At 38.2% G+C, this 23,192-nt stretch overlaps 1 protein-coding gene across 1 annotated transcript in view; it reads left to right on the plus strand.

The window, feature by feature from the left end:
- Positions 1-13,387: 13,387 nt before the first annotated feature.
- The window catches only part of LOC135200499 (pre-mRNA-processing factor 39-like), a 39,934-nt gene continuing 30,129 nt past the window's right edge, over positions 13,388-23,192 (plus strand). The window contains exons 1-4 of the mRNA XM_064229148.1: positions 13,388-13,540; positions 19,703-19,871; positions 20,716-20,754; positions 20,926-21,111. Of these exons, the coding sequence (XP_064085218.1) occupies positions 13,515-13,540; positions 19,703-19,871; positions 20,716-20,754; positions 20,926-21,111 (420 nt within the window). The 5' untranslated portion in view covers positions 13,388-13,514. The remainder of the gene's footprint in view (positions 13,541-19,702; positions 19,872-20,715; positions 20,755-20,925; positions 21,112-23,192) is intronic.

Raw genomic sequence — 23,192 nt, forward strand, 5'->3', positions numbered from 1 at the left:
TTGGTAAAAGCTCTATCACGATAATCCATAAAATGTACTAAAGGTTTTCACAATTATTGTTGACTCTTTAGAGCATTTTTATTATTATTATTATTATTATTATTATTATTATTATTATTATTATTATTATTATTATATTGCGCGTATGGGTGTAATACATAATAGTATGACCTATGTTATCGTCGTTACCAAACGATTTTATTGTGTTACAAAATACAGATGAAAACAGCGTGTATATAAAACATTATTTTTAGCGACACTTATTTGCACATTAAATAGATTAAAAATTGCGGATAATGATAGGAAACATTCCGTGTGTTCTTTGATTGTAGAACAGAAGTGAAGTCTTTACGCTACGCTTCTAGTATTGAATTCTTAGTATTTTTTATTTCCCCGTATTCATAAGGGAAAATAGTAGTTTTTTAAGTGGAGAACTCCCCAAAAAATTAAAAAGGTAATTTTGATTCATAAGGGGAAAATGGTAGAATGGAGAACTCCCCAAAAAGGGTAATTTGAGAGGATAATGAACGGTTTCTGAATCCTAAAAGGAAGCGATAGAGCTGTCTCTCCCAAAAAAAAAAAAAAAAGGAAAAAAAAAAAAAGCTAACGGGTGTTAAAAAAAAAAAAAAAAAAAAACAAAAAAAAAAAAAAAAAAAAAAAAAAAAAAAAAAAAAAAAAAAAAAATGCCACAAGACTTTCCCCGCATTTGCTTTTTTAGTTCAAAATCACTTAATTGAATCCTAAAAAGAAGCGATAGAGCTGCCTCTCCCATAAAAGAAAAAGGGCATTGGGTAAAAAAAAAAAAAAAAAAAAAAAAAAACAAAAGACATGATTATTAAATGCAATTTCTTTTTAGTTTGGCATATAAAGTCATCACTTTTGTTGGCGAAGAAGTTTTGAGTGATATTCTTCGTGTGTTCAGAAATGTCACAAGTCTCTCCCCGCATTTGCTTTTGTTAGTTCAGAATCACTTTATTGAAGTCCAATTCCTCGATAAAAGGAGAGGGAACAGCTGCTCCTTGATATGGCCCATGGTACATAACAAATCAAACTTCCTTGAAGCTTGGGACAGGTTTTTATTTAGTGATTAGATACACTCGGCATTAGGTTATAATTAAGCCGACAACTAACTGTAAGATTAAGCTATAGTAGATTCGCATCAACCGTGCATTTGATGTCTAGGCCAGTCAACTTACGACGCTCCTGATTGCTGTTGATAAGCCAGTCACAGGGCTGGAAACTCTTCTCTCCTCGCCGAGAGAGGTTCACATAGGCAGGATGTATGCTCCACCTCTCCTGAGGGATACGTCTATCAAAAGTACCCTTCAGGAGAGGTGGAACATACATTCTGCCTATGTAACTCTCGAGAGAGACTGAGGGTTTCCAGCCCTGTGATTGGTTTATCAACAGGCAATCAGGAGCGTTGCAAGGGACTGGCCTAGACATCAGATGCACTGCTGATGCGAATCTACTGCAGTATAATACGGAGTCGTGTTAGGCAGGGGATTTTGAGGGTACGTTAGACATGACACATCCACCTTCCTAATTCAAACCTGTTTGTCCACCCTGGGTAAGGGCGAGGGTAGGTTTGGTATCTGGAGGTTAAGGGAGACATGACGTAACCATCCTCCTCATCCAAACCTGTTTGTCCTCTTTGGGCGGGAGCCAGGATAGGTTGGGGATCTGGAGGGTAGAGAAAACATGACGGGCAGCGTCGGGTTCCGGCGCAGCGTAGCGAACGCCATCCAACTCTTTTATGGAACCAGGACCGAAGTCTCGGGATGCAGTCAGTCACATATATAGGTCTGTGGTGTTGAAGAGAGCTGGAAAAGTTCGGTGTTATTGCCGTCACACCATGAGCATTCTACCTCTAGGAAACCTTTATTCAGTTGAAATAATCCCGCAAATTACTTCTTTGGAGTATTGCTTAAGAGGTGCCGAGGGGCTTTGTTTACAATTGTGAATTGTTCCATGTTGAAGTGTGTTGTTCAAGTAACGAGACACTTTTGGCATCCTCCGTTAGCTAATAAGCTTAGAATAACCCTCGTGACTCGAACTCGGTGATTTGTTAGTCCAAAAGACCAAAACATTGCCCCTCTGTCTCATTCCACGTTTAAATCCGCTTCTTATATCTCACTGGAAAAGTCTCACCATTAAGACATCGTATGATAGAATGGAATGTTACTTTCTCGTACTTACCGGCAGCGCTCCCCCCCCCCTCCCCCTCCCCTCAAAAAAAATGTACGTGAGGAAGAAATGTGGATTTAGCTTTTTCTTCAGCGATTTAACTGCACAATAAAAGCTCCTCTTTTTGGCTATACTCTCTCTCTCTCTCTCTCTCTCTCTCTCTCCACTCACAAGAAGGGCGCCTAAAATGATCTAAATACAACACCGTTACTGACTCCTGTCAGCGAGCATGTCAGCTGCTCTTCCATTGTTATCCTCGAAACCTCTCAGACGCGTTGTCTTCAATTAAGTCGTTCTTCCTTGGCTCCAGAAAATTTTGCTTCGTCGAACTGTTGGCTTGACAAAATCTGCATTATAGTAGATTCACATCAACCGTGCATTTGATGTCTAGGCCAGTCCCTTACGACGCTCCTGATTGGCTGTTGATAAGCCAATCACAGGGCTGGAAACGCTCAGTCCCTCTCGAGAGTTCACATAAGCAGGATGTATGTTCCACCTCTCTTGAGGGATACTTTAGAAAGACGTGTCTCTAAAGAGATAAGGAACATACATCATGCCTATGTGAACTCTCGAGAGAGACTGAGAGTTTCCAGCCCTGTGATTGGCTTATCAGCAGCCAATCAGGAGCGTCGTAAGGGACTGGCCTAGACATCAGATGCACGGTCGATGTGATTCTACTATAGTTAAGGCAGTGGCAACCATCTCGACAGACTAGCAAATGATTCACATGACTCGTGTGAGAGTAACACTATTATCATTGAGCTTGTATACAACTTGGCAGGGTTATAGTGGTGACCCCTAAGATTGTTTACAATGAGGTTTCAAACGGGGGTGATTATGCCCGTAGACTTGGTTACCTCACGAATTTATCATACATAATTTCTGTATACATATGTTTGTTAGAACTGCTAATTATTATTATTATTCATATGAACCCTATTCATATGGAACAAGTCTACAGGAGCCAGTGATTTGAAATTCGAGCTTCCAAAGAATATTAAGGTGTTCATTTGAAAACAGTAGCAGAAGGTAATACGAAATACAGGAAGAAGAAAGCAGTTATTAAAAAAAAACAACAAATGAATATATGCACAGATGAAAATTTAAGTTAATTGTTAAAATACAGAAAGAAGAAATCGTTATTAAATAAAATTACAAATGAATGTAAAGTTAAAATACAGAGAGAACTATTTTAAGGTAGTAATGCGTTGCATCCTCTGTCTGGTGATAGAAGTTCGCTCTCGACGTGGTTCGGAAGTCACGTAAAGCCGTTGGTCCCGTTGCTGAATAACCACTGGTTCCATGCAACGTACAAACTCCATACAAACAAACAAACATCCTCTCTGTAACTATTCCTGGTCCCAGTTGTACAACCACCTCGGGGAGACTAAGCATTCTATTCAAGTATTTATTCATTCTCATTAACCCAGGGGTTAAAATCTCTTGGCCGTGAATAATGATAAACGCCCCTCAGATAAGGTCTAAAGAAAATATCCTAAGACCAAGCTCTTGATATCATTAGTTGTTTAGGGTAAAATGATTTTTTGTTTTTGTTTTGTAATAACAGGATTTTTTTATCTTTTTTCTATTCTATTTTATTTTATTTTAGAAATCTTTTAACCTACGCGTAATACTAATTTTGGATCCTAGATAGTGAACCCGGTATGTATCTTCCTTTGCGATAACCTTAAAAATACTAACAAAGACTGTAAGTATCGTAAAGATAATGACCTGCAAAAAATATTAGTCCTAGATAACGACCCCACGAAAACCCGTGGTGGCGGGGGGAGGGGGGGGGCGGCAGTCTAGGAAAGATCCCTAATTTCCTTACAACCGTTCCGGTTTTTAATAATGGTGTATAGCACACGTTCACTTCTGTTCTGTTCTCTCGATCCACTTAATGTAAAGCTAAGGTTGGCAGAAGAACATCATATTCAGTTTTTATGGAAATGTACCTAATATTATACCTTCCATATCTTGGAATCAGTTGCTATCACTTACGCTAAGAGGAGAAGTGGCATATTTGTTACTCGGGAGAGAGAGAGAGAGAGAGAGAGAGAGAGAGAGAGAGAGAGAGAGAGAGAGAGAGAGAGAGAGAGAGAGAGAGAGAGAGGCGGGTTAAGTCACGTCAGCCATCAAGTTTTCAAAATGCACATTAACCAGGAATAAAAAATTGTTCGATGAAACATGTATCTACAACCATAAAATTTTATTGAAAACGAAGGGGAAGAAACAGAGTCTAGCATGATCCATTCGTTGGGAGCGTATAATTTTCTTTTCGTCTTACTCCTCCATTCGACGGAGGAGGCCAAGGCTGGAAATAAGCAAAATAACAGTCAGGTTTTCTTTTTTGATTTCGCAAGCGACCCAACAGATGGCCCCAGAGTACACTATTCATCTACAAATATGGTAACTGTTCTGACAATGCGTCAAGGCTGATTTTTATTAAGGTGGTGGTGAGGGGGAGGACTGCGTGAGGCAGGCGCTCTCTCTCTCTCTCCCTCCCTCTGTATGTGAGAGAGAGAGAGAGCGCTCCGTTTCCATCACGACCGATAGCACCAAAGATCAACAAGTGCCTTTCGTGTCCTTAGCAGCATTCCTGTGCATTGTAACGCGAAGAGAAAGCGGGAGCATTTACTGTGTACCACGACTCGGCGGCACTCCTACTTTTTAGTGAACAACTCGGCAAAGAGTCCAGAGAAAGTGCAAAGAACAACACGTAGCCAACCTCCTTCAGATGCAGCAACCCTTGTTCAGGCGGCGATAGTGTATCTGCTGCTTCGTCAAATAATCAAATCCGAATAGAATCAGCTTTGTCATCCGTCAATCCTTCCATCCGTCAGCAAAGGCCACCTGTATTGCGTTACGTCACTGCCAGAAATGGCATATGGGTGCCTATAAATGTAGTCGCCACATTTTAGACCTATGATAAAGATACTTCGAGAGTTATAATTGAAATGAAATTATCAGAATTTTCTAAGCTTTTTTCTGTTCCCTTATGACGTTTATCGCATTTTCCACAACGTTAACGAACTCCGTTTTCTGTGTTAAAAAGAAAAATGAACCAAACTCAACAGAACTTTATGCTCCTACGGCTGGCTGCCATGAAGAAGAACATGACGTCACAAAGTTGTTGACTCATCCACTAAAAAGCTCCCCGCCTCCTATGACAACATCAGCATAATTGTACTTTAATTTAATTATTCCCATTTCGTGTTTATGTTAAAATTCATCTTGGTTAAAACACAATGCACGTGTCGAGATCACATGAAATTTGACCCATGAATCCTCGGAGAAATAAGAGAAGTCTTCTGAACGTAAGGAGAGCCTGTATTTGTGGCTTTCGTACGAGCGTAAAGTTACCTCACAAGCACCACAGGGCGACTCCCTCTCGTGCAGATTTCACTTATCCAACTCGATCAGATTCTCCCCTTATAGAGTGAGGTCCATGAATTGAGAGGTCTGTCCAATGAAGACTTACCTCATTTTCTCTCATTCAGATATCAATCTAATGTCCAGAAATAGCCAAGGAGCGATTACCTTAATTGCCAAGTCATTTGATATGGCGCTTGGATCTGACTATACCTCACAAGCTCTTAAGAGCGTCTATCAATCTCAAACATCCACCCAATTTTCTGGAAGTGCTCATCTCCAGTTTCTGGAATTAAATGGTTTGGCCTGAAAAGAGAGAGAGAGAGAGAGAGAGAGAGAGAGAGAGAGAGACCTTTTGCAAGATACTCAGGAGCAGTATTTTACCTTGTCTACCGAACTTTTTTCTTCATATCCTTAGGGGGTTAGTGCCGTCAGTGCACCTCTTGCTGTGCATTGTGGGCATTACTTAAGTTCTTTGTTCTTTGAAGCGTGCCTTCAGCCCCTAGCTGCAACCCCTTTGGTTCCTTTTACTGTACTTCCCTTCATATTATCTGTCTTCCATCTGACTTTCCACCCTCTCCTAACAATTGATCCATAGTGCAACTGCTTTGAGGTTTTCCCGTTACATCTATTTCAGACGTTTTACTGTCAATCCCCGTTTCAGCTCTGAATGACCTCATAACTCCCAGTACTTGACATTTAAGTTAAATCTTATAGTCTAATCCATTCTTCTGTTCACATTATTTGAATTGAAGTCCGCATTGGTTGGTTTGGTCAGCCTTTAGATTGACGGCCACCGGTGGTACTTAAGCCTTAATATAAACATTAAGACTTAAGTACCATCACACAACATTTTCGTACATCAGTAATGCTCAATAGCAGCAGTGATTTGTGACTCACCAATGAATGACAGGGATTGAGTTCTGGCTCTCTGGGTTGCCACATTTAACGAAGGTGGCAACCATGAGATTCCGCTTCGGAAAAAGCGCCCTGGTATGTCTAAGAAGACCTCTGGTCGAAGTTTGACTGTTCTCAAGCGTGAATTACTTTCTAATTGACACTTGAGAACGGTCAAACTCCGATCAGAGGTCTTCTTAGGCATATCGGGGCGCTTTTTCTGAGACGGAATCTCATGGTTGCTGCCACCTTCGTCAAATCTGGCAACCCAGATTGAGTTTCTCTGGCTGTGAAACTGAAAAACATTCTATCCAGTCAGAGAAGGGTTGGGTGACCGTGGTCAGGGAATTACGATCTTCATTTATATCATCAGTGCCTTTAAAAAATTGCAACAAGCGTTGGGTATCTATTGTGATTAAAGGGAATTTTCAATGAATGCGGAATGACTAATAAAGGTACTGAATACCGCATTGCAGTGAAAAATAACTACCAGATTTCGTTTCTGACTTTAGCTGAAGTGTTCCATTGATTTACCAAACTAGAATTGTATGTAAATATGAGGATAATGGATCACAGAAATTTAACGGGGCGGGGGGATGGGATAAAACTGAAGGAAACAGCAGCAATGGAAATAATAATAATAATAATAATAATAATAATAATAATAACATAATAATAATAATAATAATAAAACTTAGCAAAAATATTTCAGGGCACTCGCTAACTTTCGCCTGCTCCGATCTCTCTAACATGTTAACTTGAGACTGAAGCTTCGGCAGGGGTAGTTAAGCCCCGTCCACACGGTCGAACTTTGCCCGACAGACTTTGTTCGATGTGACGTCAGAAGCGGGAAAATGTGACGTCAGAAGCGGAAGAACTTTAAAGGTGAAGGAAGGTTGTGACTTTTCCTGCTTCTGACGTCACATCGAACAACGTCTGTCGGGCAAAGTTCGACCGTGTGGACGGGGCTTTAGGGAAAGGCTGTTGAAATTCAGTTATTATGAATTTATTCAGTTGGAACATACTTTTATTGTCGTTCAGGTATAAATGTTTAGCAGAAAACGCTCAAGTTTGTTGGACTTTCAAATGGTTTCAACCTTTGGAGTGGTGGATTACCTTTAGCTAGGCATGCCATCTCACTCGCAACCCACAGCAGCTGACTGACAACTAAGTACTTGCGTCGATTGCGGTTTGAACCTGAAGCGATATATTTTGTTGACACTTTTAATATAGAGTTTGATACCATACAAGTTATGAAACTAACCCAGCGATGAACGTTACAACTCTACGGAATTTTTGTACCAAAAGACAGGTTGATAGTTTTGGATTTTTTTTTTTTCTTTTAAGAAATATGGCAAAATTGGAAGTATCTTCATTTAGTCAGTTTTGTAATATCTGTACGATATTTTTTCACATATTTAATAGGCATCAAATAAATTACTTTTAAAGCAATATGTCAAGTAATACTTCCTGTTGCTGGAAAAAAAAAAAAAAAAAAAAAAAATTAAAATATTGAGCTCTGGCAGAGAAAAGCAGATTTATCATCACTGACTCGTTGGTAGTGTAATGTTTTATAAAATTATCCATTTAATTGTGCGATAGATTCGTGTCCTTTAAAATGTTACTTTGAAGATGAATAATTTTTTTTTTTTACTACTGATGAGAAATCTCTCTCTCTCTCTCTCTCTCTCTCTCTCTCTCTCTCTCTCTCTCTCTACGCAGCACAAAGTAGCGCGTTCTGCTTATACATGAAGAGGCCTGAGTTTTCACTCGAGTCGAGTACCAGTGTCAGTGAAGTATTCATTCGCTTATAATTTAATATGCCTCTGTTGGTTTTAAAACGTTAATTACTTGGTTATTAGTCGACAATTGAGAGTAGCATCTATGATAAATTTAGAGGAATATATGAGGGAAAATATTGCTGATGTAGGTGATTAGTACTTTTTCTAAATGAACGCCATCTTGTCATTTAAAAATGGCAGGGTTTCCATGATTACTCTCTCTCTCTCTCTCTCTTCTCTCTCTCTCTCTCTCTCTCTCTCTCTCTCTGGTATTAATGTACATGGCCTTGTACAGTTTTTTGTATTTTGTTATTGATGTTATCATCTTACCTTGAAATACTTTTTACTTGACAACAAGAATATGACGGAAAAGTCTGATTTGTTTTTGAACACTCGGAGGGGTTTGAGTTTTATGAATATATAATATACAGTCATGTTTAGCGAGAAGAAAGCAATTTGGTTTAAGTTAACTTGGAAAGAAAACGGATTTGAATATAATTATACCTTCGTAGAAAATGGATTCGCAGCATAATGACTTATTAGAGAAAACGGACCAGATTCGTTAGAAGTTGAACTTGGGTATTATAAGTATAAAGCCTGTGGGCTTATTTGTGGCCGACCGCCAGTTTAGTTCTAATGCCCTTGCTTGCTTTCTTCGCGATCTAATATTGCTTTGCACTTGAATCTTTTAATCTTTTAAAGTCTTGTTTGCTTACTATTTTACACTTATCCTTGTGACCTTTTTTCCTCACTAGAAAGTTAATTAGCCGATAGGCCCAGATCATCAGTACTTTACAATATACTTATTTTCCCATACCATCTAGACGTTATATTTCCATTTCGTGGTGAAAACAGGCACGCACAAAAGGTCAATCATTATAGTTCATCCCAGTCATTAGCTACTTGGAGATTTTTCCTAGTGGACTTCTTATTCCTCTAAGATTCACGTGACTTCAATACCTTCTTTCAGGAACAATTTAATCCCCTCCCGATCGATAACAACACACAGGCTTAGAGTTAGACTGAATGGAGTGGAGTGGAACGGATAATTTATTTGCAAATTTGTCCATTTTTCTTTGAATCACCATAAATTAATTGAATCTGTACGAAGAATATAAATGACGGTGCATTTCTAGATTATTTAATTTTTTTTCTATAAGATAATTGGCTCTCGTCGATTTTTAGGTTTAATTTTTATAGTATGGAAAATTTCTCGGCGGCCTGAAGATAAATTCACCAGAAACTGCTCGTATCAGGATTTTTTTTTTCCTCTTGTAAATGGTTAGGTAACGGATTGGATATGAAGCATTTGCTTCATTGCAAATACAGGTGTTACAGCGACCTCTATATTACCAGCCGCATATGTGTGTGTGTGTTTTTGTTTTTTTGTTTTTATAAAGAAATGCACAGGAAGCAGGATGCCATTGCGAGTTGCGACTTCATCTACTGCAATTCACACACACACACACACACACACACACACACACAGAGTTAGGCACCTAGTTCTATCACTGACACATTAACACAATTACGTGAATCCTTTCGGAAGCACATCGGTTCCAGACACCTTATGACTAATGCAGTATGCGCATGCGTACCACTCATATATATCGGATGAGGATGAAGATGATTAAGATATATAATATATATATTATAATGTCTTCAATTGCCCTCTAGGATCAATCCTCGGAAATGCCTATAAATCCATGTAAAATTCTTAGGACCTTTAAATCGTAAATCGTAAAAAAAAATTGCATCGTATAGTAACTTTGTGTTGCCTGTGTTCGACAAACTATGTACATCCTTCAAGGGACCCCTTCCCTTCCGGAGAGATGCCGTAGCCCCCTTCCCTGTAGCGAGGCCCTTCTAGGGGAGGGGTGCGGGGAATTTCCGGAAGAGGGCCTCCCTTTCATGGGCGGCCCGCCATCATGCATGGAGACTCTTCCTCAAGGGATTCCTTTATCGCAGGCACTCCTCTGGGGGTTCTGGAGGGGGTAGAAGTCCTCAGTCAACAGAAGGGCCCCTTTCAGCTGCCTTCTGAAGGCCGCTCTTCTGCAGGTTTGCGAATGCAATGACGCAATTTTTCATCACTGAAATTTTTTGAGGTTAATGAATACAAACTAACTTAATACAAGCGCCTCAGTGATGTGATCGGTATGGTCTTGGCTTGCCACCTCGGTAGCCGCGAGTTCGATTCTGGGGCATTCCATTGAGAGGTGATAGATGTATATTTCTGGTGATAGAAGTGCGCTCTTGACGTGGTTCGGAAGTCACGTAAAGCCGTTGGTCCCGTTGCTGAATAACCACTGGTTCCATGCAACGTCAAAACACCTTACAAACAAACAAACAAACTAACATACTTTGTTATATTCTTGTTTTGAATTGTCAGTGTGATTGTCTTTTCTGTTGTTAAAATTTTCTTTTACATTTATTTTACGCATTACTTGGTTAGTGGCACAGTGTATATATAAATATGTAAATATTGCGGTGTTTTGCTGATCAAAACAGTATCACTTATGTATTCTAAACCCATCAAGTTTTTATCAGTATTTTACTCTAAACTGTCTCGTCATTCTCTGACCTTATTTCCCATTCTACAATCAGTGAGGAGGACGAACAGCAGAGGTGAAATGAAAGCCCCTAGCAGCACCCCACTATTTGCCGCAAACTTTATACAAGATCCCATCAACACCAATTTGGTGTCGGTTTCATTCAGCGATGACATCAGTCAGCTTTCCATATTTGACGGGAATGCCATAGTGACGCAAGAATATCTTCTTATAATCAACAAAAGCCATTAAAAGGAGGTTTTTAATGGCTTTTGTATTAGCGTGCATACCTAATTTGTGCAACTCGTACCGGTACTAAAACCAGTATGTTCATCTCTTCAGCTTTTTATCAGTACATTAGCTATTACTTCTAATGGCTAATAATCAGGCTTTTGTGTCCTTATAGTATACTCCATATTCTGCACCCCGTAAGGGGTAGTGCCATCAGTGCACCTCTTTCGGTGCAATGTAGGCATTACTTAAGGTTCTTAGCAGCGTCCCTTCGGCCCCTAGCTGCAACTACTTTCATTCATTCTACTTGTACCTCCGTTCATATTCTCTTTCTTCCATCTTACTGTTCACCCTCTCCTGACAATTGTTTCATAATGCAACTGTTTGGAGGTTTTCCTCCTGTAACACCCTTCAAACCTTTTACTGTCCATTTCCCGTTACAGCGCTGAATGGCATTAGCTGCCCCAGTGCTTGGCATAATGCCAAAAATCTATATAAATCAAATCAAATCAAATCAAATCCATATTCTGCAATCAGTACTTTGTACGTGAGGTGTCATTTCAGTTTCATCTGAAATGATCTCTTTAGTGGCTCCATCATGAAGTAGCGTTTTCCACCTCCAAAGCTTTTAGGTTACTGATTCTTCTGCTTTCCAACTGGTTCCCATTTTTATATGGGGTCGCCGTTTCGGATGAGCCATTTCCATCTATTTTTATCCTGTGCTTCTGCCTCGTCAATTCCTTTCTCACGGAAGTCTCCTCTCACACAGTCCTTCCATCTCTTTCTTGGTCTCCCTCTTCTTCTTCTTCCTTGGACCTCCATCCCCATAGTATGTCTCCCAGCGTGGTCCTCATCTCTCCTCAACGGGTGTCCATAGCATCTTTTAGGTTACTGATTCCACCTCAGAACTGTGAATTCGTTCTTAAACGCATTCAGGTCTTTAATTACCACACAGAGGTGTTTCTCTCAGCTCTGTCTTTTTTCTTTTGATGTTATAATTGACTATAATAATATGTATGTATGTATATATATATATATATATATATATATATATATATATATTATTGTCAATTATAAAAAATCATCAAGAGAGAAATTGCTGAGAGGAACACACACACATATATATATATATATATATATATATATATATATATATATATATATATATATATATATATATATATATATATTTATAGTATATGGTTAAGCAGTAATAGTATACCGGTCTTGAGCTACATTTTTATGCATGTTTTTGTTTAGCCTGGTGCCAACCCCTCTCATCGCTGACCCATAGGTAAATATGGAACCTCGCTTGGGTCTGGATTTGCCATTTTTATGCGTTAGTAACAATAACAAAAGTTGCAACAAAAACAAAAAGTGTTAGGAGACTGTAAATCATCGTACAGCAGCAGCAGCTGAGCAGAGCAGCCACAGGTGTTCAGAGACATTAAGATCCTGTTTCGCAAATGTCTCCCTCATATCAGGAACTTGGCGATCACATGTTGCCTAAATGTGGTGAAATTTCTTTAAATAAATTACCCGTAACTTGTGGCGTAATGCTGCTTAAAGCATGCAAACAATCGAATAAAAAACGTAACCTCCTTTGTCGGAAGTAATATTATAACAATAATAATACTACCACGTATATTATTTGCATGAGCCTCTACAACTGGATTTTCCTTGAGTCTGCCCTTTACTGAAATGACAACCACGTCCTCCAAGAACTGGAATGAATGAAGAGGCATTTCTTAATGCTCGAGGACCAAAGCGAAAAAATGGAGAAAAAAGAATGGTCATTCGTTCCTTGTACAGATTTTATTGGAACGATCCGGAGCGTTTTGTTAATTTTGAACCATTTTGGAAGTATCATACACCGGCCGGTCAATACTGTAGTGTAGTCGCATTTGCCAAGCTTAGAAATATACTGTAACTGCATTAAACCGGGTTGGATGAGATCTTGCGTAACGTAAAGGTTGGCAATTCACATTTGAAATTATAAATATAGAAAGCAAGCAGGCATGCAATGGTCTGTTGACCGAATTTCTCGATTCTTTAAACCTTGACACAGCTAAGCGACGAGATGATAAAATGTTTAGCTGAACGAAACTGAATTAGTAGGTTACATATAAACATTACTTTATATTTAAAAATGCTAAAACTAATAGCTAATGTTAAATTTAATTGTTAGTATTGATTCATTTGTCAATAGATATAAATCGTGTTCTATTGGGCTCAATTTCATTCATCAATCGTAGGACTAGGAAGAAGAAGAAGAACACCCCCTGCGTGCATGTGTGGATCGTTACGTTAAAAGGAAAAAAATAAAATCTCGTATCCCACTCGACACAGACGCCATTTTGGTTTCACGGCATACGAAACTAAGCCCAGTGATCACTAACTTACAGTGCTGTGTTATGTCGAAATTTGATCTGACATCTTAGTCATTATGTTTCGGTTAGTTGACCAGTGAAGACGTAAATGCTTTGTGTGTAGTGTAATGTCGTTTTCTGAGAATATTCCAGGGTTGGTAGGAATGTGTTGCTGTAGCTTGCCTGCTGTTATGCATGCGCTGTTATGCTGCGGTCTATGGACTTTATAAATATTCCAGTGCACTCTTAAAGCAAACAAGGTCTCTTGTTTGTACGGTAAACATTTTTTTTGTTAGGGTTCCTGCTTTTATGCATGTTATGCCGTAGATGCTACATCAACAGACGTATTGGTAGGTATGTAGGTAGCTAATTACCCCAGTGCACCCCTAAACATAAGGCCGCTTAATTATACGGCAAAGAAAGGTTAATTTAGGGTGAACTGAGGCTGTTTTACTCCAAACTAAGGTTATTTAAAGGTAAACAAGGTTATTTTAATTTTAGCTTCTACATCAAATGGTCATTCAACGCTTACCGCCGTATGATGTAAGGCTAATATTATCTAGTATACCTAACGGCTATAGTTTCCTGACGTTGCCGGGTCCTAGTAGTAGTAGGTTAACGAGTCCGGAGGTCCATACCAACCTTTCTACTCTCTTCCCCACTTTAGCCTACTCATTTAGGGGTACTAGGCTAAGGGCCTGTGTTAGCATATGGCTTATAATCTAAACCAGCTAGGCATACCTGCTACGTACCACCAGGCTACCTGCCTTTTATCATAGGCGTGTGGTTCCCCAGTTTATGGTGTGACTAAATTTAGTAGTACAGGCTTATGTCCATTCTCTATACCATAATAGGGTAAAAAACTGCATGGTACAGGGGTGGACCATGTACGATCAATGTGTACAACCCCAAGAAAAGTACATTATAACGCGTCCTGACACCGGATTAGAGGTCTTTAGCTCTGTTTCTCGCCAACAAGAAGTCGCGTCTGATGCCCATCTCCGATGTCAGGATGCGTTATAATGTACTTTTTTGGGGGTAGTACACATTGATCGTACATGGTCCACCCCTGTACCATGCGGTTTTTTACCCTATCCCTATGTCCATTCTCTATACTAAAATATAGCTTTGTTGGTATATTGAGGCCCATTTACAATGTAGAGCTGTCCTAGATACATAGCCTAGCTAAATATCAAATGCTATCCTATAGCTAGCCTAGTAGGTTATTAGGCTATGGTACAGGTTTACTTTAACAAACCTATCATCAAATGTTATTTAGCCTAGCATTTTTGATAGAATTTTATAGGTAGCCTATATGTTATTTGGATTAATTTCATATTTCTGTTGGAAATATTTAACTATATAATCCATAGCAATATCTGGAGCAAATCCATAGTGAGGTGTCAGGGCTACTGTAGCAGGCATTTCTATAGTACTAGGTAGGCTATTCCAGAGGAAATATAACCTAACCAGACATACCTTTACCTAAGCTGACCTTGGATGCTGTGGCCTAACCTGCCCGGGGTGGCTTTGATCGCCTTAAGTAGGCTGTGACCCTCGCTCAGCATTCTACCCCAACATCCCTTAACCTAGTATGTCATAACAAAAAGTGGTAACTAGCTATCTTGGGCTACAAGGGGAAAATGCTTTTAGTACGTGGCAGCAGAGGGTGATACAAAAACTAGAGGGAAACGAATGCATCTGAATCTAACTTAACCTAGTTTTTAAGAACCTGCATGATTGGGGAATGACCTAACCTGCCCAAGGCCTTTGCTTTAGAAATTTGGATGCACTTTTTGAAATCAGAATTGAAATTTATATAATTCACAGGAACGAATGCAGAGTTGGGAGTCAGGGCTACTGCAGGCCCAGTAGGCATTTCAGAGTGCGTATGACCTAACCAGAATTAACTTTACTTAACCAAACCTTGGATACTGTGTTCTAATCTGGCTGGAAGGGGCGGATGTTGCTTCGTGCCCATTGACCCCCACCCCAAAGTAATTTGTAATTGTGGAATGCATAAATCAAAGCATAAGAAGAAAAATACATGGTTCATGAATATCAACAGCATAAATGCTAAAAAATTGATAAGGATGAAAATGCAACAAGGCTAGCTACAGGGATGCATCTTATTCTAGCCCGATTTAGGATCCCAGGTCTCCAGTTTATGCATAGCCGGCCCTCCTGTATTTTAGTATTTAATGAAAATGTCTGAAATGCAAATTTGTGCTTAGGGCTTAGTACTCAATGAAGTGGGAGTTTTCCATCCCTGATAATGTAATAAAAAGCCTTAGTTGATAATATACCATAATGATGATCTAGATAGGTTGCCTTATGCCATCATTTGCATGGATCTACTGAACTTTGTTGGGAACATGACACTGGAATGTATTGATGAGAGGTAGTATTGAGAATTTATGTGAATCAATATAGTACTGCCTTTTTAATGTTGAATTCTGCCTACGTTGTAAAGAAATTTTTACACTGCGTAGTGTACATTGAATATAATTCACGCTTTTGGCTTCATGACGTAGTATGTAGGTGTGATGATGAAAAATCTGATTTCATTTATGAAATGCTGTATCATGATTGTCTGTCACAACCCTGAATTATTGATGTCCCATTGTGAACATCATATAGCACTTCAGTACAAAGTTGGTTTTAACGTTTGATGCGCACATTGTGTTAATAGAATTCTTAGCTTTACTGTTCACAATCTTGTGATATCTTTATAATACAGCTGTTGTATAACTTTAATTTTCACCATTTTCAATAATATATCTTTCAAGGAATTTTGTGGATTGCTATCAGTACTAGTAATTTTTACAATTTCAGGCTTCACTTTTAGAGAACACTACATTGTGTGGAGGTTCTTTTCATGGTTATTACCAGGCAGTTGGCTATTTTGTGGAAAATAACACTGCCTCATATTTTTCCATCATCAAGTTTACTTCTAGTGTGTTGCTCCTAGTTTGAAAGTGATTAGTTACTGCCACAGAAACTTTGTAGTGGATGGCATATAGTTTTACCATTGGCTAAAAGTAGGCCTATTTGAAGCAGTATCGGCTAGAACCGTGGACCTTGGTGTTTCTAAATGTTTGGTTACGCTTCCAGGTTAGTCTAGCAATGCTCTTTTGTTTCTTTGGGGTGAAGTATGCTACTCAATGGTAGACGTGTGGATGTTTGACGAGAACTTTTTTGTATGATTGTAATAATGCGCTTTGAATGATTCTGATCGTTTAAGTCCCCATATCCTTTCATGGGAAAGATATTACAAGTTTGAAAGAACCAAAGAAAACTAAGCTATTAATTCTTCTGGTTAGGGGAAACTATTATGATTGGCAAGTGAAGGCTAGGATGCATTTCATTGTATTTTCATGTAGAACATGCAGTGGTTTTATCAGTTATTTCCCACATTTCATGCTATTTAAGCAAGTTATGAAAAGTAGCCAGTGCCTGGCTGTTTGTTTTCATGAGAAAAAAATGTGGTGACATCAGCTTATAGGTTTTCACATTGAATACTATGTTGAGTTGCATTAGTTCAAGTAGACCACCTCGGATATTTTTCCAACTAAGTTTTCCCCAATGGGATGTCTCAAGAAAAGACAGCACATTACATACTTATTGCAACACATTTCCTTGCTGACTCCTATTTGAATCCCCAGTGGAGTATATTTCCAAAGTATTTCTTGTAAACACACACAAAAATGTCATCAGTTTATTAAAGCCTCGTACTCAGTACCAGTCACCTATTTTGCCTTCATGCCATCTAGTCAGTACACACACCAGGTTTTCATGTCCATTCCCATAACACTTGACTTTCCTTTTTGTTTTTCCAACCTGTTAGACATCATTCTTTCAAGATTGAACCATCTTGAAACACATGGATCCATTCTTTTACCCTTGCCAATGTTTATTACGACTTGAATTACCTATTTGTCTTTCAATTCTTACATCACTCAACACATGGAGACAATTTCAACTATATTTTTAACCATTTTCCTTATTCATTTTCTACATCCACTCTCACTCTTATGATTTAGTGTTAACTAGAGAGTCTTCATACGTTCCAGCCTTGGCTTTTATAGATGTTCAGGTTTCCTCCTCATCTAGTGGCAGACATCCTGCTAACATCTCTTACTCCGTGCATTCTGTAATTTGCCTCTTCTCTCATCCTACCATCTTCCAATATACAGTATTAATTCCCAAGGACATATTTGACAGCCATGCAGACATACTAAACTTATTTCAGCCCTACTTGTACACCATACCAGTAATTCTCATGGCTATAGATTATAACACATGCTTCAGTTCTACCATAACTGTATTTTTATTACTCATAACACCATACTTGTATTATATAGTATTGTTTCTGTCTTATTCAGTCATAAGCTTTCCTTGGTGTACTAAGTAAACCAGTGCCTGGCACTGGCAAAAAAAAAAAAAAAAAGTGATCACTTCTGCAGAGAAAAATTGGTTCTTTCACAGTTTCCCTTATATGGAATCACTGTTATGCCTCACGTGCTTGCTTTATAGAACCTCCTCTTTGTTTTCAGACATGCGTTATGGACTTGGTAAGCAATTCAGTTGCAAATCGTGGCATTTGCAACACCATACAGCAGCATCGCCATGGTACTATTCCCATCAACTGCTGGTGTCTTTCCAGTCTTCAGTTTCTTTGATTACCTATTTAAGGCATCCACTGTGACTTAAGTTTTTACACTCATGCTATCCCCTCCCACTTTATTTTGACATGTACAATAATTGAAAAGTTATTCAGTAGGCTATATAATTGCGATAATATATAGAGAGAGGGGTGTTATGCAAGTTAAGCTGACACCTAAGTTATATACTTGATGATAGGGTCTAGCAAGCCACTATTAAATTGAGAATCACTCTTGAGTAATGAAGGTTGTTCATAATATGCGTATCCCCATTATTAGTTTGTTCCCACACCACCACCATGCATCTTTTCCACCTTGCACCAATTTTTGCTGTCATGTTGTGAAATGGTAGCATTCTTTGTGTGAAATTAACACATGCCATGGTATTTCGTGTTGGCAGATGAGGTACTTTTCAATTTTCCTTAAATATTGGTATTTTTAGTTTTTCTAGTATGTATAAAATGCTGTACTTGTAAATCTCGGACTCATTTATATGGAACCACTGTCATATTTTAGGTTTTTAGTTCATTAAACATTAAGGGTGGGTTAACAGTTAACTAGATGGTATAAGGTGGGAAAGAATGTTCAGAGTGGACAAGTCATTCTGGAGGCTGAAATCACAAGGCTTGATTTAGAAATTGCAGGAAGAATCTAAATTTACTGTGTGGGGATTATATGAAAATGTAATTAGAATATTACAGAACAAGAGACTAGTTATTCATAGAAAATTTCATAAAGATGATGGACATCAATGAAATAAACACTTCTAATATATACTGTCAGTGTAATTTTTGATGGGCCCATCTGTGTCTTTATGGGAACTTCTTTAATTTTTAAGAACTCTGGTAGTTCCTTGCACATAAGGAAAGACAAGGGTCAGTCTGAAAATGGATTGGTATCTCTCTGGTTTATGAATGATATTTCAGGTAACATAACAGTTGATTTCTTCATTTTCATAAGTAGGTAGTCAACATTGCTGATGGGATAGCTTAGCTTAAGTTTTTGACATTATGTAAACCATGTTTGTGACTAATATTAAAGGAGAAAAGTCGTGTTTTGCGGGAACATTTTTTGGAATTAAGTAAATTAGTGGGTCTAGTAATGTGTTTTTCCCATCAGAGCACTGTTAAGTGAATTTCTTAATAATAACAGGATGATACAGTGATAATTTTTGTTAATTTAGGCAAAAAGGGCATTTTTCCTCCAGTCAAGGTTTAGCGTAAAGGTGGTGATTAAAAATTACTGAGTGACTGGTATTGTGAGATGAGCTTGAGTTTAAAAATCTTTTGGTATGATTGTTGTCAACCCAAGAGTTAGTCTGCTCCCTCCTTGGTTGAATTTCCATTTATCAGTAATGTATTCTTTTGATAATATCCCTTCACCATTACCAGCATATTACTAAAGAAAGATTTCCATAATGTAGCTGTGTAAGTGTAATGTACCTAAGGTTGTGTTTTGTAAGGGTTGATGGGCTTAAGGTAATGTCAGTACCTATTATTTCTCTTGTTGAATAATGTTGACAGTTTGTAAAAAGTTTTAATTAATGAGTTTATTGGTTATCATGTTTTGACTTTTTTTGTTTTACATTTATCTTCTATCAGTACTTTTACCTCCATTTTACATTACAATTATGCATTTCTCTCTTACATCAGTAAACTTAGATCAAGCGATGATTCCGAGGAAGAAAATGAAGTCGAAGCAATGCCTTCCTCGCCAGTGTTGAGTGAAATGATCAAGGAAGAAATCCTTGATGGAGATTATTCCAGGGAGCCTGCAGAGGAAGGAATGGAATTGAACTACCAGGAAGGAACAGACACACAGGTTAGTGCATTATTGTTGTACTTATTTTAAATAATAGTAAAGTTTGAATGTCCAGTGCCAGGTCGTCAAACCAAATACTATTTATAAATCAATGTTTGAACTATACTAGGAGATAAGTAAAGCATTGTAAGTCATATTAAAGCAACTACTGTTTGGTTAAGTCATGAATCCCTAATAAAGAAATAATTGATTATGTGGAAAAGTTGGCAAATGTTTTTGAAACCAGAGGGGGATCTATGGAAGTGAATATTCTCTGATTTGCTGTTTGTAAACACCTCTATCATTTTTTGTCTTTTCAAAGCCATTAATCATAAATGAGCTGTACAGTGTGAAGTGGACCTGGTCACACCAGCTTGATTGAATTTGAAAGAAGAAAAGACCTGTTGCTCTGTCCTGCAAGTTTATATATCACTCCTCCATCACTCTCAAGTTGGTTGTAATGGATCATTAGTCTGGGTAACTTAGAAGTTGGTTGTGTTGTTGTCTCCCCCACCATATTATGTGCTGTGCTATTCATTTCTTGTCATTTTTTGTCATATAGTTTATTACATTTGAAGCTGTTACACTCAATGTGTAATGAGTCCTGCTAAACCTAGGATGGTCAAGGTTATTGTCAGTGCATTGATGGATGCAAGACCCTGTGGCAGTTGTGGTGGATGCCCTTGTTGGGTCTGTTCATCTTTCAGTGCCAGACTACCAACTGTACTGTTTTTAAGCAAGCCAGACTGAGCAACTTGGCCTCTTCCCCCATCCCTTGTACTCTCAGTCCCCTCTATAATATAACATATTGAGTATTAATGCAAGCAGAGCTAATTAATAGGTTGGGCTGTTGTGTCCTTTTCAGGGTAATAATGTGACCGAGATGGATTCTGCTTGGAATAAGGTGTCTATTGATTAAAGTATTTGTTTGAAATTTTTAAAGATTGACACATTTTGTAGTGTGATAAAAATTTTGTTGTATTTGAAATTGCTTTTGATTTATGTCATCAGACTATGAAGTGTACAGTAACGATTATATATTAGGCTACTTTATCCATATGTATGTTGTTCTCAGGCCAAAGAAGAAAATGATAGTGATGGTGAAAACAATCTAAAACGTCCTGCAAGCACTAGTCCTAGTGAAGATGAACCCTCATCAAAGAAACGGACAAATGAGGTGGATAAGCTTTGGAAAAATGTGAATGATAATCCCAATGATTTTCAGGCATGGACATTGTTATTACAGCATATTGACCAAGTGGTAAGTAAGCAGCAATTTTGTTAGTGGTTTGGTAAACTAAGTTCTAAGTATCATTAGTTGAAAGTTTGATCTTTGTTCTAATGTCATTGTTAGTACTGGCAAGAGAAATTTGTAATTCATCGTTTTCCCGCCAGCTTTTAAATACAGTTTGTATATATATATATAATTTATTTTATTTATCATTTCTTTTATTTATAGATTACATATATTTAATTTGTAAAGTTTAGTTTATTTTTTTATTTAGAAATACTGGTTGATTGAAAGTTCTGAAGCACTCAAAAAGGATCTAGTGTGAGGCAAGAAATGTTTATATACAGTGAAACTTGTTCTGTGGTGTCAGGCTTGCATGAAATTTTTTGGACAAATTTATCTCTTGCAAATCTTATGGTAAAATCTGGTGTCAGTGTTAGGGTTCAGTTCTTGCCAAATCAAGAATGCTATTAAAGCATTGCATAATAATAGAATACATTCAGTATGAATGTATGATTATTATAGATGCTGCATCTGTTGAAATTACTTCCAGTAAGGAGTGTTTAATTTAGTTGCCATGGTATCTCCAGCAAGGAGTAAGTGGTTGGTTGTCAACTTATACAGGCGACCATACAGCGGGATTATGTAGGCCTGTCTAAAATAATTTGTTCAGTCCTTTACCATTTTATTTAGAAGTACGTTCTTAACCTTTAACACTGATATTCTTAATATTACAATACTTAGCCCCTTGTTTGTTGGAGGAAAGACCATTGCCTTCCTCACCCACTAACCTTCAAACTTGTAGGCCAACCTGGTTTGGAAGAGATGCTTGCCGTTGGAACCTCTTTTCTTGCTAGGTTGTGACCATTAGTAGTCGTCAGATGTGGTACAGGTTGTTGAAGTCAGCCCTGCTTATTTAGAACAGCATGATCAAGTCCGCAGTGGAGAAAATGTTAGGTAGCACTCTTCACTCCTAATTCTGCTATGAGGTGACAAAAATGACTCCAGTAGAAGGAGCAGTTGTGGTATTGACATTGGTTTAGGGACAAGGGCAGTCTTCCTCCAAACTTTAGTGAAGGAGTTTTAACTTTTCTTCCTCTGCTAGAAAGAGAGGACTTCTTGGCCCTTTCTTCTTTTCAAGCCTTGCCTGAAAGTTGCTCAAGGGGAATAAGAAAGACAGATGTTGAGGGAGGCAGTCCTCTTCTGCTGCAAAGAGTTGGGAATAAGTCTGGTCAGGATGGTTACTACTGGAACCTGTTACCTTCCATCAAAGAAGCTGACTTCGATTTTTGTAGACCTGAAGGATGCGTATTTGCACGTAGTTATCCATCAAAATTAAAGGAAATACCTCTTGCTTTGTCTGTAGGGATAGTACACTTCACTTCGAAGCTCTGTGCTTTGAACTGTTGACAGCCCTTCGAGTGTACACTAGTGTTAAATTTGACACAAGTTTGAGCCCATTTTGTAGTGGTTTACTTGATGCGCTACTTTAATGATTTGTTAATCTTACTGTTCTTAGAGGTAGGGTGCTTCAGGATCAATTTTGACTTTATGGCTTCTGTAACAATCAGGGAATTGGGGTAAATTCAGCGAAGAAGAATCTCAAATGCAAATAGCATGTGAAGTATCCAGTACAAGAGTATGCTGATAGATATGGCAGCTGCAAGTCTTCCCTTTATATTCATAAGTGCAAGCTCAAGGAGATACTTAAGTCTGTAGTCGGGCTTAGTGGTACTATTTTTGGGTATTTGATCATATGTTCTGGTATGTATTCTTAAGGTTGACTTTGGGTGGTTGGCAAAGTTTTTCTTATCTAAAGTCAGACTGTAACACCATTGCTTGGGTAAGCTTTTGAGAAGATGCAAGCTTGCTAATTAGTTATATAAAAAGTTAATAATTTTTTTATTAGATCTTTAAAACAATTACCATATATATACTCGTGTAATGTTCAATATTTAAAGATAAGTTTTATGGCTGAAATTTTTGCAGATGAACATTATAGTTTTGGAAAAGAGCAAAATTTTGGGGTTAGGCTAAGCCTAGGCTTTAGATTTCCCGACAGCGGAAGTCAACAAAGTAGAAATTTGCTAAACCTACCATAGGTTTTGGAT

The sequence above is a fragment of the Macrobrachium nipponense genome, chromosome 27 (assembly GCF_015104395.2).
Source record: "Macrobrachium nipponense isolate FS-2020 chromosome 27, ASM1510439v2, whole genome shotgun sequence".
In the NCBI taxonomy this organism is placed as follows: domain Eukaryota; kingdom Metazoa; phylum Arthropoda; class Malacostraca; order Decapoda; family Palaemonidae; genus Macrobrachium; species Macrobrachium nipponense.